The sequence below is a fragment of the Papilio xuthus genome, unplaced genomic scaffold (assembly GCF_000836235.2).
Source record: "Papilio xuthus unplaced genomic scaffold, Pxut_1.1 DF826938.1, whole genome shotgun sequence".
NCBI classification, from domain to species: Eukaryota; Metazoa; Arthropoda; class Insecta; order Lepidoptera; family Papilionidae; genus Papilio; species Papilio xuthus.
Window position 1 is genome coordinate 591,741 of NW_013531711.1, and position 18,844 is coordinate 610,584.

Consider the following 18,844-nt stretch of genomic DNA (forward strand, 5'->3'; position numbering starts at 1 on the left):
CCCGACACAGCCCAGTGCGGCCCGCTACAATGTACAAAGTCTTTGTATTCAATAATAGAATATCTTCTTTGACGTTGTACTGAATCAAACAAGGGAAAAACTATTCGATACCCTTAGACTAAAAAAAAAACTTAAGAACAATATTACATTTTGTGTGTCAAATATTAACAACCATGTGTTTGTGATTTTGAACGCTTTCGATTATTGTAAACAATTTCCTAGCACAAACAAGCTGTTGCCCGCAATTCCATTTAAATTAAAAAAAAAATTGTAGTCTATGCGCTTTACCAAACTGTTATTAATACTATTTCATATTTCAACCAGTTCCGATGATTGGTTCTGGAGTTTCGTCATAACAAAGATCCATTCATCTAAACTATCGCATTTGTATTAGTAAGATTATATATAATATGCTATTATTTTTTATTAAAAAAGAAAATTATAGTTGCTATTTCACTCTATATTCTGAAGAGTTTTCATTTTATGAATTGAGGTTTCCTTTTCTAAAAAGTTTTTAAGCGTTTTAAGGCTATTATGTTCTTTAAAAGCAAAACAGTTTTTGAATAGAATTCAAGAAGGCGTTATGAATACAAGCAAACGCTAACTAAGTTTTGAGCTGCCGAGTACCGACCGCAAAAAAAGCGACGAAGTTAATTAAGTTACAGGGAACTGTTGTTCCTGGTATTAAAAAGTTTAGCTCTTTTTTTACATAATTGAATTTTAGAATAGAAATGTTATGAGACAAAGATATTAAACTGAAAACAAAAGAGTAATGAGCAATTTAGTAAAAAGAAAAATGAGATTGTCGTATTACTTGGCTAACGGCATACTACAAAAAAATCAACGTAGCGTGTTGGCAAAAATTTAAATTTACAAGAATTTTACAGAGATTCATACACGATCATCCAAATTAACTTGCTATTTCACACATCGCTGTGTACCCTAGGCGCTCACACAAAGGAAATATTATCTTAAGTATTACTAGTATATAATATTGGCATGTGGAAAAAAAAAACTAAGCGCCTGTAAAAAAATATTGAATATTTCAAATGTTTCCGTTGCTAGGCAAAATAATTAGGCGCCTACAATTTAATAAATAAACATATTTCCATTTTTTCTTGTGCATTGATATAAAAAGTTTTAATGATATCGTATAATTGAGTTCCTCTTCAGTTCAGGGACAAATATAAAATCAGACAATACTAGTTTAACAGTTGTATTAACAGATGGCGCTCACAAAGTTCCTAAATGCAGCTCTCGAATGGCGACCGCAAACAATCTGATCAAACTTTGTCATGTCCCTTGCCTCTGTTTGTATTTCCCTAATTAACTGGCTTCGTTTTGTTTGAGAACTTTCGTTTATTGCTTTCCTTTTTGAACTCGTACCAAAATAATACTTGAATATTATTATTTATGAAATAAGTTTAATTAAATAGTTTCTATGATTTCTTTAACACAAAAACTAGTGATTTCTTTTTAATGCATTTCTTAACTTTATCTTAATTTTGTTTTTAATAATTGTAAATAGATTGTAATTAGAAATCAAACTCATGGTATACCAATTAGTTGCTTAAAATTGTGTTCGAAGTTTTTTTTTTATAATTTACTGTATATAATTCACTTTACTTCACTGTGTATCTCAGGCAGAAAATCTTTAAAATGTAAATATTTCAACTATTGAAATGTACTGCAACTTGAATGCACAAATGCAAGTCGCTATGAAATGAGCGGAAAATTATTTTCTCTTACATTTTCCAGTCTGTGATTTCATTTGAAACCTTTTGATATTTCTTTGCTCCTTCTTTTACTTTTAATACTTTAGTATTTTTATCCTTTATTTCTAGATTTCAATAAAATACATAGTAACTGGAGAGTCTGTGGTCAAGCACTTGACTTGCAATCTGCAGGTCCTGGGTTCGAATCCCGCCATGTACCAATGTGTTTTTCGATTTCCGATTTACATATGTACATTTATCCGACGTTCTTACGGTGAAGAAAAACATCGTGATGCAACCTGCACATATCTGAGAAGAAATTCAAAAGATATGTGTGAAGTCAACCAACCCGCATTTGGCCAGCGTGGTTGACTATGGCCTAATCACCCTTAACTTAGGGTAGGCTCCGAGCCCCTCGGTGGAGACGTATAGTGAGCTGATGTTGATGACATAGTAACTTAGATATAGATCCAATTAATTATTTCATCTCTTTATCCACAAAGAAATATTAAAAAATAATATAGAAGAAAAATGTTTCTAACAAAAAAATATAAAAATAAACTCAACAATTTGCTTGTCCTATGAAGAATATCATTTTCATTTGAAATTAAGCGACCCTTCGCAGTTATTCGATAAGTGTACAAAAAAATTCCGGTTGCTCGACCGCCGCTACCGACCTTATAACAGCATATTCATTAAAAACAATGTTACAAATATTTTGACTGTTATTTATTACTCTTATGTATTGTGGTTAGTAAAACACTAACTTAGCGCGGACTGTTTATTCAAGTAGTCACATTAGCGGCGGAGTTCGCCGCTCGTTTGAAAACACGCACTGTGCAGGCGCATACACAACAATAGGGCTAAGTAACATTTATTAAATGGAGTCAGTAATGGTGGTATTTGGTAATTCTAGATGAGTCAGATTACTAAGTATCAAATAAATATTTGCTCGTTTGTCCCCAGCTCTTTTAAAAAAATTGGAGATTACATACTGAATGTGACTTAGTATACTTGTAAAAATTATTATACTAATATACAGGTTGTCCCAAAAGGTTACGTACATAGGAAGGGGGATGATAGGGGTACAATTTTGTAACCAATGACCTACAAATATTGCTACATTAAAAAAAAAGCTATTATGTTATCGTCAATAACCCTTTATCAATATGAAACAAAAAAAAAACAATACAACTAACAAAGATTTTAAAGAAAATTAAAATTGCCCCAGAAGGTGTAAAATTTAAAAAATGCCATTTATTTTTTTAATACCCAGAGGGGACTTTTTATTTTATTTTTCTGGTGACCCTTGTGACCACCCCTATCATCCCCCTTCCTATGTACATAACCTTTTGGGACACCCTGTATACACTATTAGTCGTCATGACTTCGTCAGCGCAGATTTAAAAGAAAACTTAATTAGAAGTCTATATGTTCTTCCAGAATGTTCTACATCTATTCAAAATTACAACGAAATCCGTTGAGCGGCTCTGGAGATAACTAACAATTCATCCATTTAAACATATTATTGTTTATAAAACATATTACTTTAAGGATAAAAATAAAGGATTTGTCTCCATTTTTATTTACAAATTTATTTCGTAACGTATTTGTCGTTACATCAATTCTATTCCAAGTAATAAATTCTATATTCGCTTTAATAAAACTAAATGGAAACAACGAATAAGATAATTTTATTTGTTTTGTTTATATCACGTTTTAGCTAAAGTTTTATTTGTTATACCCTCTTTCAATGTTTTTATATAATCCCATACAATCCACATCGGACAAAGGTTCAGCCGAAATCCAAACGAATTCAATTATCTGGAATAGTATTTTGAAAGTCCAAATGGGGATACATTAGTCTACATTTACAAAGAAAAAAAACCTTCGTAACAGAAAAGTTTCTCGAAAAATTCGTATAAGTCACACGAAATTACTTTTTTTTTAATATTAAAAAGACATTGTAACTAATTTGTTAACCTAGTTAAAGTTCATTCTTGCAATCATATTAAAAAATAACGTAATAAACTAAATAACAAACCAACCAAAGGCATTTTAATATTTCTCATGTTGGTAATTACGATACAACACAATTTTACTGGTAATACTAGTATACTTAATTTGTAGCCTGTGTGTTCTTCCAGACTATGTTCTATATCTATACCAAATTTCATCAAAATTCATGCAGGCGTTCTTCAGATATCTTCTAACAAACATCCATATACCAAAAAAATTGCATACTCAATTAAACATAGTATATAGGTTGTATGGTAATAATCAGACTATACAATGAAATCAAATTAAACATCAACAAAAGGATGTATAATTTAACTAAAATGTAGCTGAAAATTGTCCCTTGCCAATAGACAGTGGCAATTGAGAAATGAAGTTTTACAATAAACTTTTTAATATCGGACAATTTCTGCGCTCTGTTAGTTTTTCAATATGAAAGTTTTTCTGCTGTACTTTAATATTAAGCTTTTCTATTTATATTACGAAATGAATATCACAGTGGTAGAGCCCGCTTTAACATCTTCGCACGAACTGGCCCGGCTGGCCCGGTGAAATACTACGACCACACAGAAGACAGGCGTGAAGTGGAAGCAATTCCGCGTTTCGTCTGATGATTGTGCGTCCCGGAGGCCCAATTTAGTCCTCTTTCCCTTCCCACCCTTTTTTTTGTAAGGAAAGGATGGAAAGTGGAAGTGGACTTTCCGGATGAGTGTATGCATGGCATGTGAAATAATTTTCTTTCTGTGCATCCTCTCCTCTGTCGATTAAAGGTAGGCAACGCATATGCAATTACGTATGTCTATGGGCAACGGTCACTTCGCTATTTCAGCGATTTCAGGTTGCCGCCCGCTGGTTTACCACTTTATGTTATAAAAAAAAAGGAAATAACATTACGACATTGTTACATTATGTGAAAGAAGTATAGAACCAACTATTCATCGCTCCTACATTAATTTTATGCTTAATTCCAAATGTAATAACGTATTCTTATTTATTATTACATCTTTTTGTTAAATATAATAGTAGAGCAATCGATAAATATAATAATAAGCATTAAAATATAATATACAGCGAATTAGTACTACAATCTCAAGTAAATAGGTTAACTTCCGGTCTCAAACCGAGCTCAAATAGGCTTTCAGGTAATTGCGTGTCGCCGTCCTGTTGCCTATATATTAATTCGATATATTACAAAGCTCAAGAACATAATTGCATATCTTCTTTGGTTTTGACTAGTACAACAGAGTACTTTGTAACCTTTGAACAAAGACATCTTTCTAATCTTATAAAACTTCTTACTAATATTATAAATGCATATGTTAAGATGGATGGATGTTTGTTTGAAGGTATCTTCAGAACCGCTCAACGGAACTCGGTGTAATTCGGCATAGATGTAGAAGATAGTCTGGAAGTCATAGGCCACTTATTAAGTTTTTTTAACTCCGCCCGGACGGGGTCGCGGGCGACAGAAAATGGGAAAAATTTCTTTCCATAGTTTTTTTTAATGCTTAAACACGCGTCCGTTGCAATGTCAAAATAATATTAAATTGCAATTAAAAGTTTCATTTTAATTGATTAATGTACAATTAATGTTTAGATTATTTGGACTTCTCTTCTTCTCTGGACTCTTCCAAATACCCAATCAAACTTCAGATCTGTCCAGTGGTCTACCAACTCATAGAGTACAAACATAATATCCACAAGAAATTATCTTCAGTTGTGTTTTCAATTGACCGTTCCATTCCATTTTCAATCGGCAGAGTGCGCTGATATCGATACGGCCGGAGAGTGCGAGAGAGCCGTAAGAAATTGCTTTTTAATTCTATCACACAAATGTATCAGAGTCATATCACTAAAGATATTTTACGGAATAAAGTGAATAATATACAAGTATTGAGCACAGAAATCAACTAAAATGATACACACGTCCGCAACTAATAACGGTCTCTTACTGTGGGTTTCCGAGACCAAAATTCCCGTTTAAAACATATTCTTATCTCTGTTTTGTCAAAGATAATGACAAGGATGACGATATCTTTATACAGATTTTAGTCTCAGAAACTAACTGTTCTCGTAGCAGGTTTTTCAGATTAATTCTCCATTAATGTTTTCCTTTAGAGATCAATTAAGAACTCCAAGATTGGCGGTTAGATACGCAAATCCACTATTTGTTCAAAACCCTATAACCCTTTAACGCCTGCCAGACTGCCTAGACTCTATCCGAAAGAGCAAGAAGGACGACATATCACAAAATCAGCTGACCTGAAATTCTTTCTCGAAAACGTTGCTACCTCGTTTTGCGGTTCCAAGTGTTTATTTTTTTAAGATCAAGCCACTCCCTCCCTCCGTTAGATATCCTCCTTAATAAAGATTAAACAATCATAATAGTTCAAGACAATAATAATCATTAGTGTAATGTAATATGTTAATTTGTAGTACCCAGTCTAGCCACATTGGCTGGCGTCCAGGAGCGCTGGCATCGTTCCCTCGCGTAATCGTCAACTTTATGTTATCTACCAGCCTTAATATTCTGACTAGGGTTGTATCTGACGCTAAAGGCGGGAAACTAAAACTTATACGTTTATCTTTTGTTATTTTATAACATAAATACTTTTGTTTTTGATCATACTTCTCAAGTAGACGACGCGTAACATAATATGGATTGTTACAAAAAATATTTGTCAAATATAAACCTTTTTAAATGTCTCATTAAAAAGAAAAAAAATCAATTAAAAAAATGACGTACAAAAAGGACAAAAACTATATGGACGTATTTTATGATTACATTGCCACATACATTAGTATTATTGTTTTTTTTTTTATATCATAAGATGGCAAACGAGCGAGCGGCCGCCTGAAATCGCTGAAATAGCGAAGTGACCGTTGCCCATAGACATACGCAATTGCATATGCGTTGCCTACCTTTAATCGACGGAGGAGAGAATGCACAGAAAGAAAACATTTTCCTTTCCCATGCATCCTCTCATCCGGAAAGTCCACTTCCACTTCCCATCCTATCCTAATAAGGAAAAGGGTGGGAAGGGAAAGAGGACTAAATTAGGCCTACGGGACGCACACTCATCAGACGAACTAAATAAGCATGTTTTGTAGTACGAATGAAAAGTTATAAATTAAGTCTTAAGGTTTGAATGCTAGATACATTGGTTGAGTTCTGCCACAGTTGCGTCAGTTAACTTTGAATAGACGTGAAGCGAGGTGACAACAATGCGCAATACGCAGCGAGCGACATTGTGTGGTACAGCTCTTATAAACTTTGCTACAAATGCTCAACCGGAATAAAGTTGTACCTGTTTTTACTAGTCAAAGAATTGCATTTGCTTCCTATTTACAACAAAATAGTGGTAAGCTAACTATAACTATAAGAGCTATACTTTAAACCGATACGTTGGTGTTACACGTTTTCTATTAATTGCAAATAAGCGTTATATGACACAATGGGTAGGAAATAAATCGACTGTGGATAAAAAAAAAACCGATTTAAATATAGAGATCTTTCAGAATAAAACGAACAAACTATTACTACTAAAAAAACTAGAAATAAATTAGAACATAATTTATTAATTATTTAACAAAATTAAATAAAAAAAGTTCTTATAACTTTTTTATCTGTGGTACAATAAAATATACTCATAATAAATGTAGAATGATACTTGAAAATACAATAAAATATATGAAATTACGGACCCAATTACTGCGCTCTCCAAATGTAAAACATTTTATAACAACGGAGATTCGTTTCCGATTCCTTAATAACCAACCTTTTTTTAATATTGAAATATAATATACTTTGAGCTGATTTTAAAGAAAAAAATACTTCATGTATACTTGATGTTTCCTATGACTTCGTCTGCATTAAATAACTCCACGACTTAATCGTTTGATTTGTAGTAGCAAATAATTCTTTGACGACGGCAAAATTATTTTAAAAGAGTATAAAAAATCCCAAAAATGTTATAACGTATTTATTTTGTATGAAAAAAAAACATAAAGGTAAAAAGTACTCCTTTTATATACAAGTCAACAGTTTTCATAAATAAAAATCAAGAAAAGATGAAAGAAAATTAATAAAAAGGTAATCTAATTCATCTCTAATTTTATTTTATTATTTTAGAAGTAAAATTAATTAAAGGGAAAGCAACTTGTTGACCGCTCATTTCTTTACAAAGACGTTGGAATACAAAAAGCGCGGCTAATTTAAAAAAAAACATGGCTATTTGATAAAAAGTCAAAACGAAGCCCTGTTTGATTAAAACCTTTTTATTCTTTGTTATTCTGTACATTTATGTACATGTTTTTTATTTATAATAAGGAAAAAAAATCACAAAACAATTTTCAAGTTCAAAACATATTTAGTTGGACCTAATTTTGGGACACGTTGTATAATACATAATATGGTAACTAACTCTTAATAACTTTAGTTAATAGACAAGAATCTGTTTTTTTTTTTGCTGAATAAAGAATTTTATTAATTAGTTCTTAATAGATAAAGAGCTATACTTTCATATAATACTTTATAACAGCTGAAATCAATTTTGTATTTACTTTTACATAACTTAAAAATATATACATAAACTTATTATTGAATTACTTAACTCTATATTAATTATTAAGTCACTAATTAAATTAAAATTAATTTATTATTTATTTATTAATTATAATACTTTATTAAATAAAACTATTAATCTAGACAAAACTACGATCAATCAACTATTGTAAGCTAAATAATTTAGCAAAAACTCCCTCCTTACTTTTCTTACACATTACTAGTTAAAATCATTTGGCACAAATGGCGTGCTTTCGTTACAAAGTCAAGTCACAATGAATAGTGAGGGGACATAAACATCGACATTTTAGTGCTACTAGTGTTGCGCCGGTATACCAGCACAGTGACGGATTTTCTTCCTAACACTTTTTATTTTAATCAGAAAATATAGAAGATAAAAAGAACCTTGAACTTATCTATAACAAAGACTTCCATACTAAAAAGACGGGTATCGTAATTCCCGCAAAGGTGATACATCCCTCTTGAGTCGAGGCTCTTGACCTACAGAGAGAAGTGCTCTTTACGAGGTTTAGGATTTCCTATCAGCTGGCAAATGGTACCATATTTCATCTTCAAGTTATCTTTAATTTAACACGATCAAATAGTAACAAAGTTAATCTTACTAATATTATAAATCAGAATGTTTGGATGTTTGTGTGAAAGTATCTCCAGAACTGGTGAACAGATGTCAATTAAATTTGGCATACATATAGAACATAGTCTGGAAGAACACATAGGCTACTAATTATGTGTTTTTAATGCTGCGTGGACGGAGTCGCGGGCGACAGCTAGTTATACAACTACAGATAATAAAATTTCGAAAACTATAAATCAATCGAAAATCATAAGTAATTGTAGGAAGTTACCCTAAATTTGATATTTCTGCAAACCTAACATTTCACACAAACTGTGACTAGAAGGAATGCTATAAAATTAAGTGCAGCTCAGCTGGAGATATTTGCTCGTAAAATGTTAAGTTTATGTGAAAAGCCACTTGTTTAGTGCCTACTCGTGTGTATATGTGTGTGAGTGTGTGTATGTGCGTGTGTGTGTGTGTGGTATCAATTGTTAACATAAAAATATGTGACGTCATCAATGTATTTTGGAGTTTTAAGTAACGTATGCATTATGTACTGTACAGTAAAAACTCATTTGAACTAATTATTTATTTTCCCATTGTTTTTTTTTGTTTTTAAATATAGCTGGCGCCCGCGATTCCTTTCCCGCTGAATTTAAAAAAAACTTAATTAGCGTAAGTGTTCTTCCAGACTATGTATATCTGTGGCAAATTACGTAATCTGTGGGTTTAACACACATCCGTCAATCTTCCTAAATTTTCACATGTATAATAATAGTAAGATTGGTCAGACGTTTACGATTTATTTTTTATGATATTATCGGATTTTTTTAGTTAATAAACGAAGAAGAGAAACACATCTATAGACCACCCAAGAAACCTTAGAATAACTGAACAAATTTATGAAAGTGAATCTGTCTTCAGCATAACACCGACTGGCGGACATAAAATGTTTATGAAGCTCTTATAATGGCCCCTACGGCCGGAATGGACCCTTGGCATCACGTTTTATGGCCCTACTGCACTAGTTACACTTACTCTAATAACCAACAACGCCATCTGGTGATTTTTTTCTAACCTAAAAGGTTTATAAATAAAGTATGAACGGATTTTATTTGTGTCAAAATTTATTCTGTAACTAGCTATCGCCCGCGACTCAGTACGCGTGAAAAAAAAATAATAAAAAAAACGTTCTAGAGATATCTTCAAACACCCATCCACATTACATCCATCTAAACATTCGCATTTATAATATTGGTAAGTTAAATAAAAAGCAGCTCTTCAAGGCATAGATTCAAAAAAAATGAATAAATAGTATCCTACGTCCGTCTCCTGGCTCTAAGCTCCTCACCAATTTTCAGCCATATCGGTAAAGCCGTCCTTGAGTTACAAATAGTGTTACTAACACGACTTTCTTTTATATATAGATTTATCTATGGATACTCGCAAATCTGAATTATAAATGCTGATATCACAAAATTTAAATCTCCTCTTTCTTCATATTTTACCGTGGGTTTCTGAGATCAAAATCCCCGACTAGAACGTATTGTTATTTCTGTTTTGTCATGACGGGGATGACGATATGTTTTAAACAGATATTTTTTAAACTGATATTTTGGTCTCAGAAACCCGAGGTTAGTCATTACAATAAAAATTAACAGGTTTTATCGTAAGTATTTTTTTTTAATTTTATTAAAGTAACAATTTATTCATCTCAATAGTATCGTTTAGGTTTGATTTACAAAATATCTCCGCGCAGACTTCATTCCCATTTAGATTGACTTATTTTATAATACTCCGACGCGGGTCAGACCCAGCTTTATATATTTCCCGAATAAATCAGTGACGACCTTTTTTCAATCACATTTCTTTTTGCGCAGACTATTCTCATAAAGAAATATTTGATATGAAATTATTGTTATTTTTTTCTGTTTTGAATAAATTTTCACGTCATAAAAGCAGTCGCAAATGAATTATGTATTATAGTACGACAAACTTAATTGACCCGATGAAAGGCGATGTTATCGCGGTCAGTTCCAACAAAAAAAAACTAGTTATTTAGGCTTAGAAAAGATAAACAAAGATTCTCAAAATCTGATTATAATTTAGTGTCACTTATACACACCGGGTCAGATAAGTTAGTCGGACTGTGGTATATTCCCTACTATTTTTATTGAAAAATTGATTTACTTGGTAGTGGAAAATGGTTTTTTGACATAGAATTAAAATAGTTAATTTTATACTCGTCATAAAATACCGGCATCAACAGAGTTTAATGTTCAGTCGTTTTAGCACAAAATTTGCGAAGATCCAGTAACCCAGTGATTTATTTCCCCGATAGCGAGCTGTAAACTTTGAAGAATGATTACTGGAACAGTAAGAGCAGATATTGAATTGGCTAACTGTGGGTTTCCACTGGCGAAACATTTGTTTACATATTGTTATCCCTTTGAAAAAAAGATTTAACAATATGTTTGGAAACATGTGTTTTGACAGAGGAATTGCACGGAAAATGTAACATCTAACATATCAAAATTGTATGATTTTATTAACATTTTTTATACTAACTAAAATTCCAAAATGTTTTTTTATTTGTTGAGATTGTTTAGACATTTTTTTCTAGAATAATATTTCTTTTGTTACTCATCGATTAAATATTAAATATAGATTGTGATAGTATCAAGCTACGTTTTTAGCATCTCATATTTACGCTGTAAAATTAGCACGCCAACAATTAACACGTTAAACAAATAAGAGTTTGAATACCTTACTGAAAAACTTGAAGACAACGGCCATAATCATAATCTCAATTAAATTAAAGACAAACATTTTATAAGAGTTTATTTTAAATCGCATATTTTCAATTCCGCTATATTTTTACTGACTTGGAATAATAACAAATATATATAAATAAAAAAAAGCTTTTAAAGATGTTAAAAGCTTGAAAAGAATTTAAAAAAATACCACGAGCTGATCACATTAAAAGAAATCAAATAAAGCGTACTAACTCCAGCGTTGCTTCATTGTTTTCCTACGTTTTACTGGTTGTCTCTCCTTTTCTATTCTATATAACATGATAGAGACGTCTAATAATTCTTTTACCTTCCAGGTTATTCGAAGAAAATCAAGATCTTCTGCACATGTTCGAGAAGTTTCGTCAGTACAGGACCAAAGAGGAGCAGATTAACTCCACGGAGCTTGCGGAGCACGCCAACAATGTGATGAACACGTTGGACGAAGGCATCAAAGGTCTCGACGATTTGGACAACTTTTTCGCGTACATACATCAAGTAGGCGCCAGTCATAGACGGATACCTGGATTCAAAGTTGAATATTTTTGGGTGAGTTTGCATATTTTTTTTATATTTTTTTTATTTATTTATTTCATGTAACATTAGGTAACACATATTGGGAAAAATATTACATTGGTTTTGGAAAAAATATAACGTGGGAAAATTTACGACGTTTGCACGTCGTATATTTTCCCACGCACGTACCAGTGTCGCACTATAGGGCAGTCAAGCTTGTCGCTAAGGCCTCTTAGTATGGTGTTGGGGCTGTCCTGCACTCTGCGTAAAAGCGAAGCTATCCGTTTGCGCAGCACGGCGTTAAAGCCGTCAGTGTGCGCTTGCGCAAAAATCTCGGATGCGCTACGTGGCGGGGAAGTAACTAACGGCCGCTAAAAATTAGAAGCCTTCTTGTTCGAAATTCATGGAGCCTTTCTGGAGATACCTTCTAACAAACATCCGTACATCCAAACATTCGCATTTATAATATTAGTAAGAATACTGTTAGTTACATTTACTTTTTGAATAATGAATAAGCAAGTTCCATCTCTTCTTGTCTCTGTTTGGTAATTCATGGTTCTCTTTCTCCACCTTCCTATATAAAACTAAAAACTTAATCCATAGAAATTAACATTTAAAATGAATACAAAGTAGTTAATTAAGTTATTCTATGTTCTAAGTTAAACAGTAAGTCTAGATCTTGTTAAAACTATAGACATATAAAGGTACCTGGTTAAATAGACAGCTCAAATGTATACAACACTTGTATACATGTGCAGTAATATACATACGTGTCTTGCGTCATAGAGACTACACAATTTAAACTTACTCGTACAAAATACGAAACCAAGGCGTTACGAGTAAATTAATTACACTGTTCAAATACTAACGTTAATGAAAAGTAAACACTAACTATATGCCAATATAATTAATTTAGTCAAAATGACAAAATATTTTTTACTTTTGGTAAACTATTTTTTTTTGTGTCATTCATCCGTCAAGTTCGTCATGTTTGAACAAACTTACATCTCACTGATATTATAAATGCGAAAATCTTTATATATATAATTCTTCTGTGAGTGTGTATGTCACTGAACTTCACTGAAACGACTGGACCGATTTTGATGAAATTTTTTGTGTGTGTTCAAGGGGATCTGGGAATGGTTTAGATTCACAATTTTCATCAAATATTAACTTCATATTAATTTATTCAAATTAAAGACGTGTAGACATGACAACGTCTGTCGGGTCCGCTAGTTTCTTTTAAAATAAGGATATTTTGTAAGAAGATATCTCCAAAACGATTTCGAATCTCGCTGAAATTTGACATAGAGTAGCTACTAATTAAGATTTTTTTTTAATTCCACACGGTGGAAGTCGCGAGCAAAAGCTAGTATCAACTTAAAATATATCATGTCGTAGTTATTTCGAATATTAGATCAATAAAATAGATATAACATAAGTCACGTCACGAACCAGTCCTTGTGAAAGTCGAATATATCTGGAAGTTTCGACCGAGCGCGCCTTTTTGTAACATCGTGCGAATCCAGTTATGATTGATATTCCTCACGTATAACGTTAAATTACAAATATATTACGGCTACCCACGAAAATAACCTTTGTATATTTATCGTTCGATTTATGATAAGCGTTTTCCATTAGTTTTTATATTTGCGAATAGTTTTTTTTTTCTTTGCCTTCTATCTCTTATTATTTATTAAAGATAAAACTGGTAGATTTTTTAATTTTTCAATACTATTCTACATCTTAAAATAATTTAATTGTTACAAATAGACTGGAAAGTAAAACATCTCAAAGGGCTAAAAAAAATCTTAAGTACCGGCTAACCAAAATAGCAATGAACAATAGGCTCATTCATTCCAAAGTATTAGACTTTCTCATACTTCCTTGTTCTTCTCCTGAATATTTCGGAATTTTATTTCCTTTCGCTCAACCTACAACGACTTGAGATTTAATCATTCGTGATGATAACGTCTTTGCCTCCACCTGAAGCACAATACAATTGTAACAAATAACATTACCAAAGCTACCAAATATAAAGTCATGGGCTGTACAGTGAACGTGAGTCGACTTACGATGACAATTCACAGGCGCGAAGCTAGATCCAATAAAGGATAGTTCGACTTTTTTAGTTCGTAGCGAAATGGCGTACGTGTTCCGACACGCGTGGGAGACAAATCACCTCATAAAATTTATAACTGTAAACATAAGTCAAACATTATCAAATTTGGTATACAAGTAATTTATAATTTAAACTAGCTATTGCCCGCAACTCCGTTTGCGCGTAATTAAAAATTAGTAGCGCATGTGTTTTTCCTGGCTGTGCTCTACATCTATGGCAAACTTCAGCGAGATCACACCACCTTCTAACAAACATCAAACCAAATATTTGCATTTATAATATTAGTAAGATGTGTTCTTGATCGTATCGATCTGTTAGATAAAATCGAAGATATCTTTTCGAAAGTTCTCATAGGTCTATTATGAGTTAAGTCCTTTTAGTTGAGCTGTTAATGGTAACTAATAGCCAACAAAACTTTAAGGGAAAACAATATAATTAACACAATTGGCTAACGCGTCAAGGAACTTTTTCTAGCTGTTATCGCTTAATTAACCGTAGTGTTTTTGTTTCAGAAAATCGAAGCGCCATTTTTAGCAGCCGTGGAAGCCACGCTCGGCGATCGTTACACACCGAACGTCGAGAATATTTATAAAATTACGATTAAGTTTATCTTAGAGACCCTTATAGAAGGCTATGAGAAAGCTGGAGCCCCGGGTAACGCCACGTGAACCAAAGTATTATAACGGAAAACAAACCTCGAATAAAAACAACTATCAAATTTTAGAAAATTTAATGTGTCAATTTACTATATAAAACATATTACCAATCTAACGAAAAAAGTTACATCTCTTAAGCGATGTAAAAAAAGATGTAACTCTTTACGTTAGACGGTTTGAGACGCTAATGCGTTTTTTCAATTAGCTGTTATGTATATTAAATGTGAATAATTTGTGTATAGTCGATGTTAAAACTTTTCTTCGCGATAGTACTTTGTAAACTTCTATGAGTCGATGGAAAATTTACATTTATTTGATGTTACACGTTTATTAAATGTCAACTTAAGTCTTGATAAGTATTATTAACAGTATTAAGATGATTCCTTAGTGTTTTAAAGTTTAGTAAAACATATATATATTAGTAATGACGCAATTGTGGAATTTGTTTAATGTAAGACTTCATTTATACCAGCAATAATTTTTTCAATCAGTATTTTTTTGTCAAAACTGTCCACCCCTTTTACAAAGTCTTGTTAAGCACGTGCACATCTAAAGAAATATTAACCAATGAATAATTTATTAAGTATTTAATTTGGAATGCTAAAATCATTGTCATCTCAAGGGGAAAATCTTCTTTTGTAAGTCAAATAGCGATAACGGTCCGTTATGTGTACACCCTAAATAAATATTAGTTTGAAAAAGACCCTCAGTGTAGAAATAAATGGTGTCCATTGAGTAATAGTACATTTGAAAAGCGGTAAAATTGTTACGTAAATTTTTTAATTTTTACGAAAATATTTTATGCAAAATTAATTTAATTTTAATTTTTAATCGTGTAATATATTTCATTTTGGATAATGATAGGAATTCCTTTAATGCAATTAATATTTACCTTTTTTTATAACTACGCGAATTTTAGTGATGTTTAAGACAAGGAAATAAGACCTCGATATCGATAGAGTGATTGTATAATATCTCTATCGACACTTTATTAGAGGTATGAAAACAATGAAATTCTTCTTACACAACATATGACAAAACATTTCAGTTTGTACCAACAATCTCCTTTTATTTACATAAAGAATCCTTCATGATGAAGACATGTGTATATTTGCGAAAAACATAAGAAATGTCACATCTAAGTTGACGAAATCCCTTTGAAACCCCAATACATGTACAGATCTCTGACTTTATTTTGTACAACAAAACATATAACAACTATGTGAGAGGAATCAGTAAACTTTATGAATATTTGATCAAAGCTCAGATGTTCATTTCTTGTGCTTTATCCTGGAAACATAAACTCAGTAGTAATAGACGACTACTAAATAATAAATATATTAACATAGTCGGTTTCTTATTATTAATATGACAAATAGGATTTATATATATCTATAAAGCGTCCATCATCTCTAACAACATTTTTTTGTTAAATTCATTTCTTCAAACTTATCAAATATGAACAAAAACGTCAAGTAAAGTCGCATGGTATCAAGTGAATAAGATTTGGCAAAAAATTAACCATCAACGTGGCGCTTTACTATTCAAAATGTTAGATTTTGCTTTATTTAGCCATTTCAATCACTCTACGCTTTCAAACTATTCGGTCGATGCGTTTGTTTGAACAAAAAACAGGGTGAAATTTACGGGTTGAGGTAAACAAAGATTTACGTCAGGAAAAACAAGTTTTCAGTTCGGCTGTTTGCGTAGGTAACGTTTTTGTTTGAACTGTACGCAGAGAGCTGTTGCGGTCACAATAATTTGCATTAAAAGCTTTCCTTTATATAAAATTTGATTATAGAAAAACGGACTAGTTAAATAGCCGCCGCGCTTCTTGCTCTAAATTAATTCTGCCCCTTTTTTAACGGGGGGACGTAAAGATGAAAATCACATATGCATATCATGTTTCCACTCCTACATATAATACCAAAAACAACTTTATGAACTTATACTGACTCAAAAATATACACACAATAAACGAGCACACAAGCAAGCAATTTAGATGGAATACGCGCGCTTCACAGATCCTATCTCTTAAAAGTCAATGTATAAGTGACACACATCGTATTTTCCTTTCAATTACCCTGATTACTTTTTAATGAAAACGCTTTCGTGTCATAGTTTCACTATAATATGCCATTAGCTAATTTATTGTTACTGCGAGTCTCCACTGTATTTATACATGTATTACAACATTGCCATCCCACACATTATCGTATAAAAATAGAGATAGCTATCATTTTCTTTCAGATGTTATAAACAAAATTCGTGGTTATTTAAATATATAGATATATATATTATATATGCTTGTATGTGTATCCAATATATGTAAACTACGTAATAGATAAAATAAAGACTTCTAAATAACTCGAAGCTGTATTTTCAGAAACATATATATTTATTAATAAAATTGTTACCACTGTTTTTATCGACTGTACCTTTTTAAAATTAAAAAAATGATTATTTTATGTTTATTAAATTATTCAAACTTTCGTGAGACATTATACTAAACTGATATATAAATGTCGTCGTCGTCAGTGAGCGACGGACCGCGTCCGCGAAATAATACCAGTACCACTCATCCTGATGAAGGGCCCCCAAAGGGCTCGAAACTAGTCGGTGCCGCCACCGGACGAATATACGTCAGTGTTTAGCCGTTTTTATATATCATTTTATGTTTATGTTAACTTTTTAAAGGTAATAAAGTTTTTTCAAAGAATGAAATATGTATATTTTTCTTGTTATTTATTATTTTTAATTTATGTTGTAGGCTTAAATAATTAGGCAAATGATCTGTATGTATCCTTGACCTTAGGAAAGTTAATAATCTATTTAATTGTGTTTTAGTGAAACGCTTAAGAATTTGTATGAGAAATTAATTAAATATGTGTGTTTGTAATCAAAAGATACGGTCTGTGTGTAAAAAATATTGTAATTTTCGGTTTAAAAATAAAAATTATTTATAAATGTCTAATAAATTATTTTTACCTGTTCTCAGTTATATTTGTTTTAAAACAAACTAACAAAATAACTACTTAACTATATACATATAATAATACATAATTAACTAAAAAAAAAATCTAATTATACTGACCTGAACATTTTAGTAAAAGAAAACTTTGGTTAACAAATATTAACCTTAATAATTTTACATAATATATGAAAATGTATGTAGTTATATTTTTAATGTAAAGTAAACTATAAAAATCGTGTTACTTTTAATTACATACACGTCTTATGGTTAACCAAGGTATTAATTTTTCGCGGTATAATTCTGTAACATTAAAACGTTGACCGCGATTGTACAACCAAATAATATGTACAAAAACAACCGTATTACAACGGATTAAGGTTCATAATTCTTAAAAATTTAGTACTAATGTCACGTCAATGACGTATGTGGCCCATAAGTTCAAAAAAGGACAGCACTATTATCACACAATCGCTTCAAGCGTCATAAAATGCGTTTGCACCTGAGGGAGTAGTGATGTGAATTATTATTTAATAGTATCGAAAAATAATAATCGACAGCTAAAAATATGAAAAAAAATCAATTCCATTTTCATTGGCGAAGCCGAACCGCACTTTCGTTTATTAATTTTTGTGTAAACCTAAAACATTAAAACTCGTTAAATTAAAACATTTATAATACTGAAAAGAACAATAAAACCTCTCCTTTCGTTGTTCATTCTAGAAAAATATTATTGTTACTATAGACAAAAATATCGTTCAACTGTTAGCTGTTTTAAAATTATATATTCGGTCATAACGACAGCTGGGTTTTTCGTAAACATTTTAAATTTAACAATAGCGATATGCTAAATGGAGAATTTAGACTATTTAACGTCTATTTATTAAATACGTAGTCACGTGTCACATCACTAGA

General features: G+C 31.6%; 1 protein-coding gene across 1 annotated transcript in view; it reads left to right on the forward strand.

Moving 5' to 3' along the window:
* LOC106121795 (neuroglobin) overlaps positions 1–17,551 on the forward strand; it is a 53,671-nt gene extending 36,120 nt beyond the window's left edge. Inside the window, exons 4-5 of the mRNA XM_013317608.1 lie at positions 11,982–12,213; positions 14,815–17,551. Of these exons, the coding sequence (XP_013173062.1) occupies positions 11,982–12,213; positions 14,815–14,970 (388 nt within the window). The 3' untranslated portion in view covers positions 14,971–17,551. The remainder of the gene's footprint in view (positions 1–11,981; positions 12,214–14,814) is intronic.
* Positions 17,552–18,844: the final 1,293 nt, after the last annotated feature.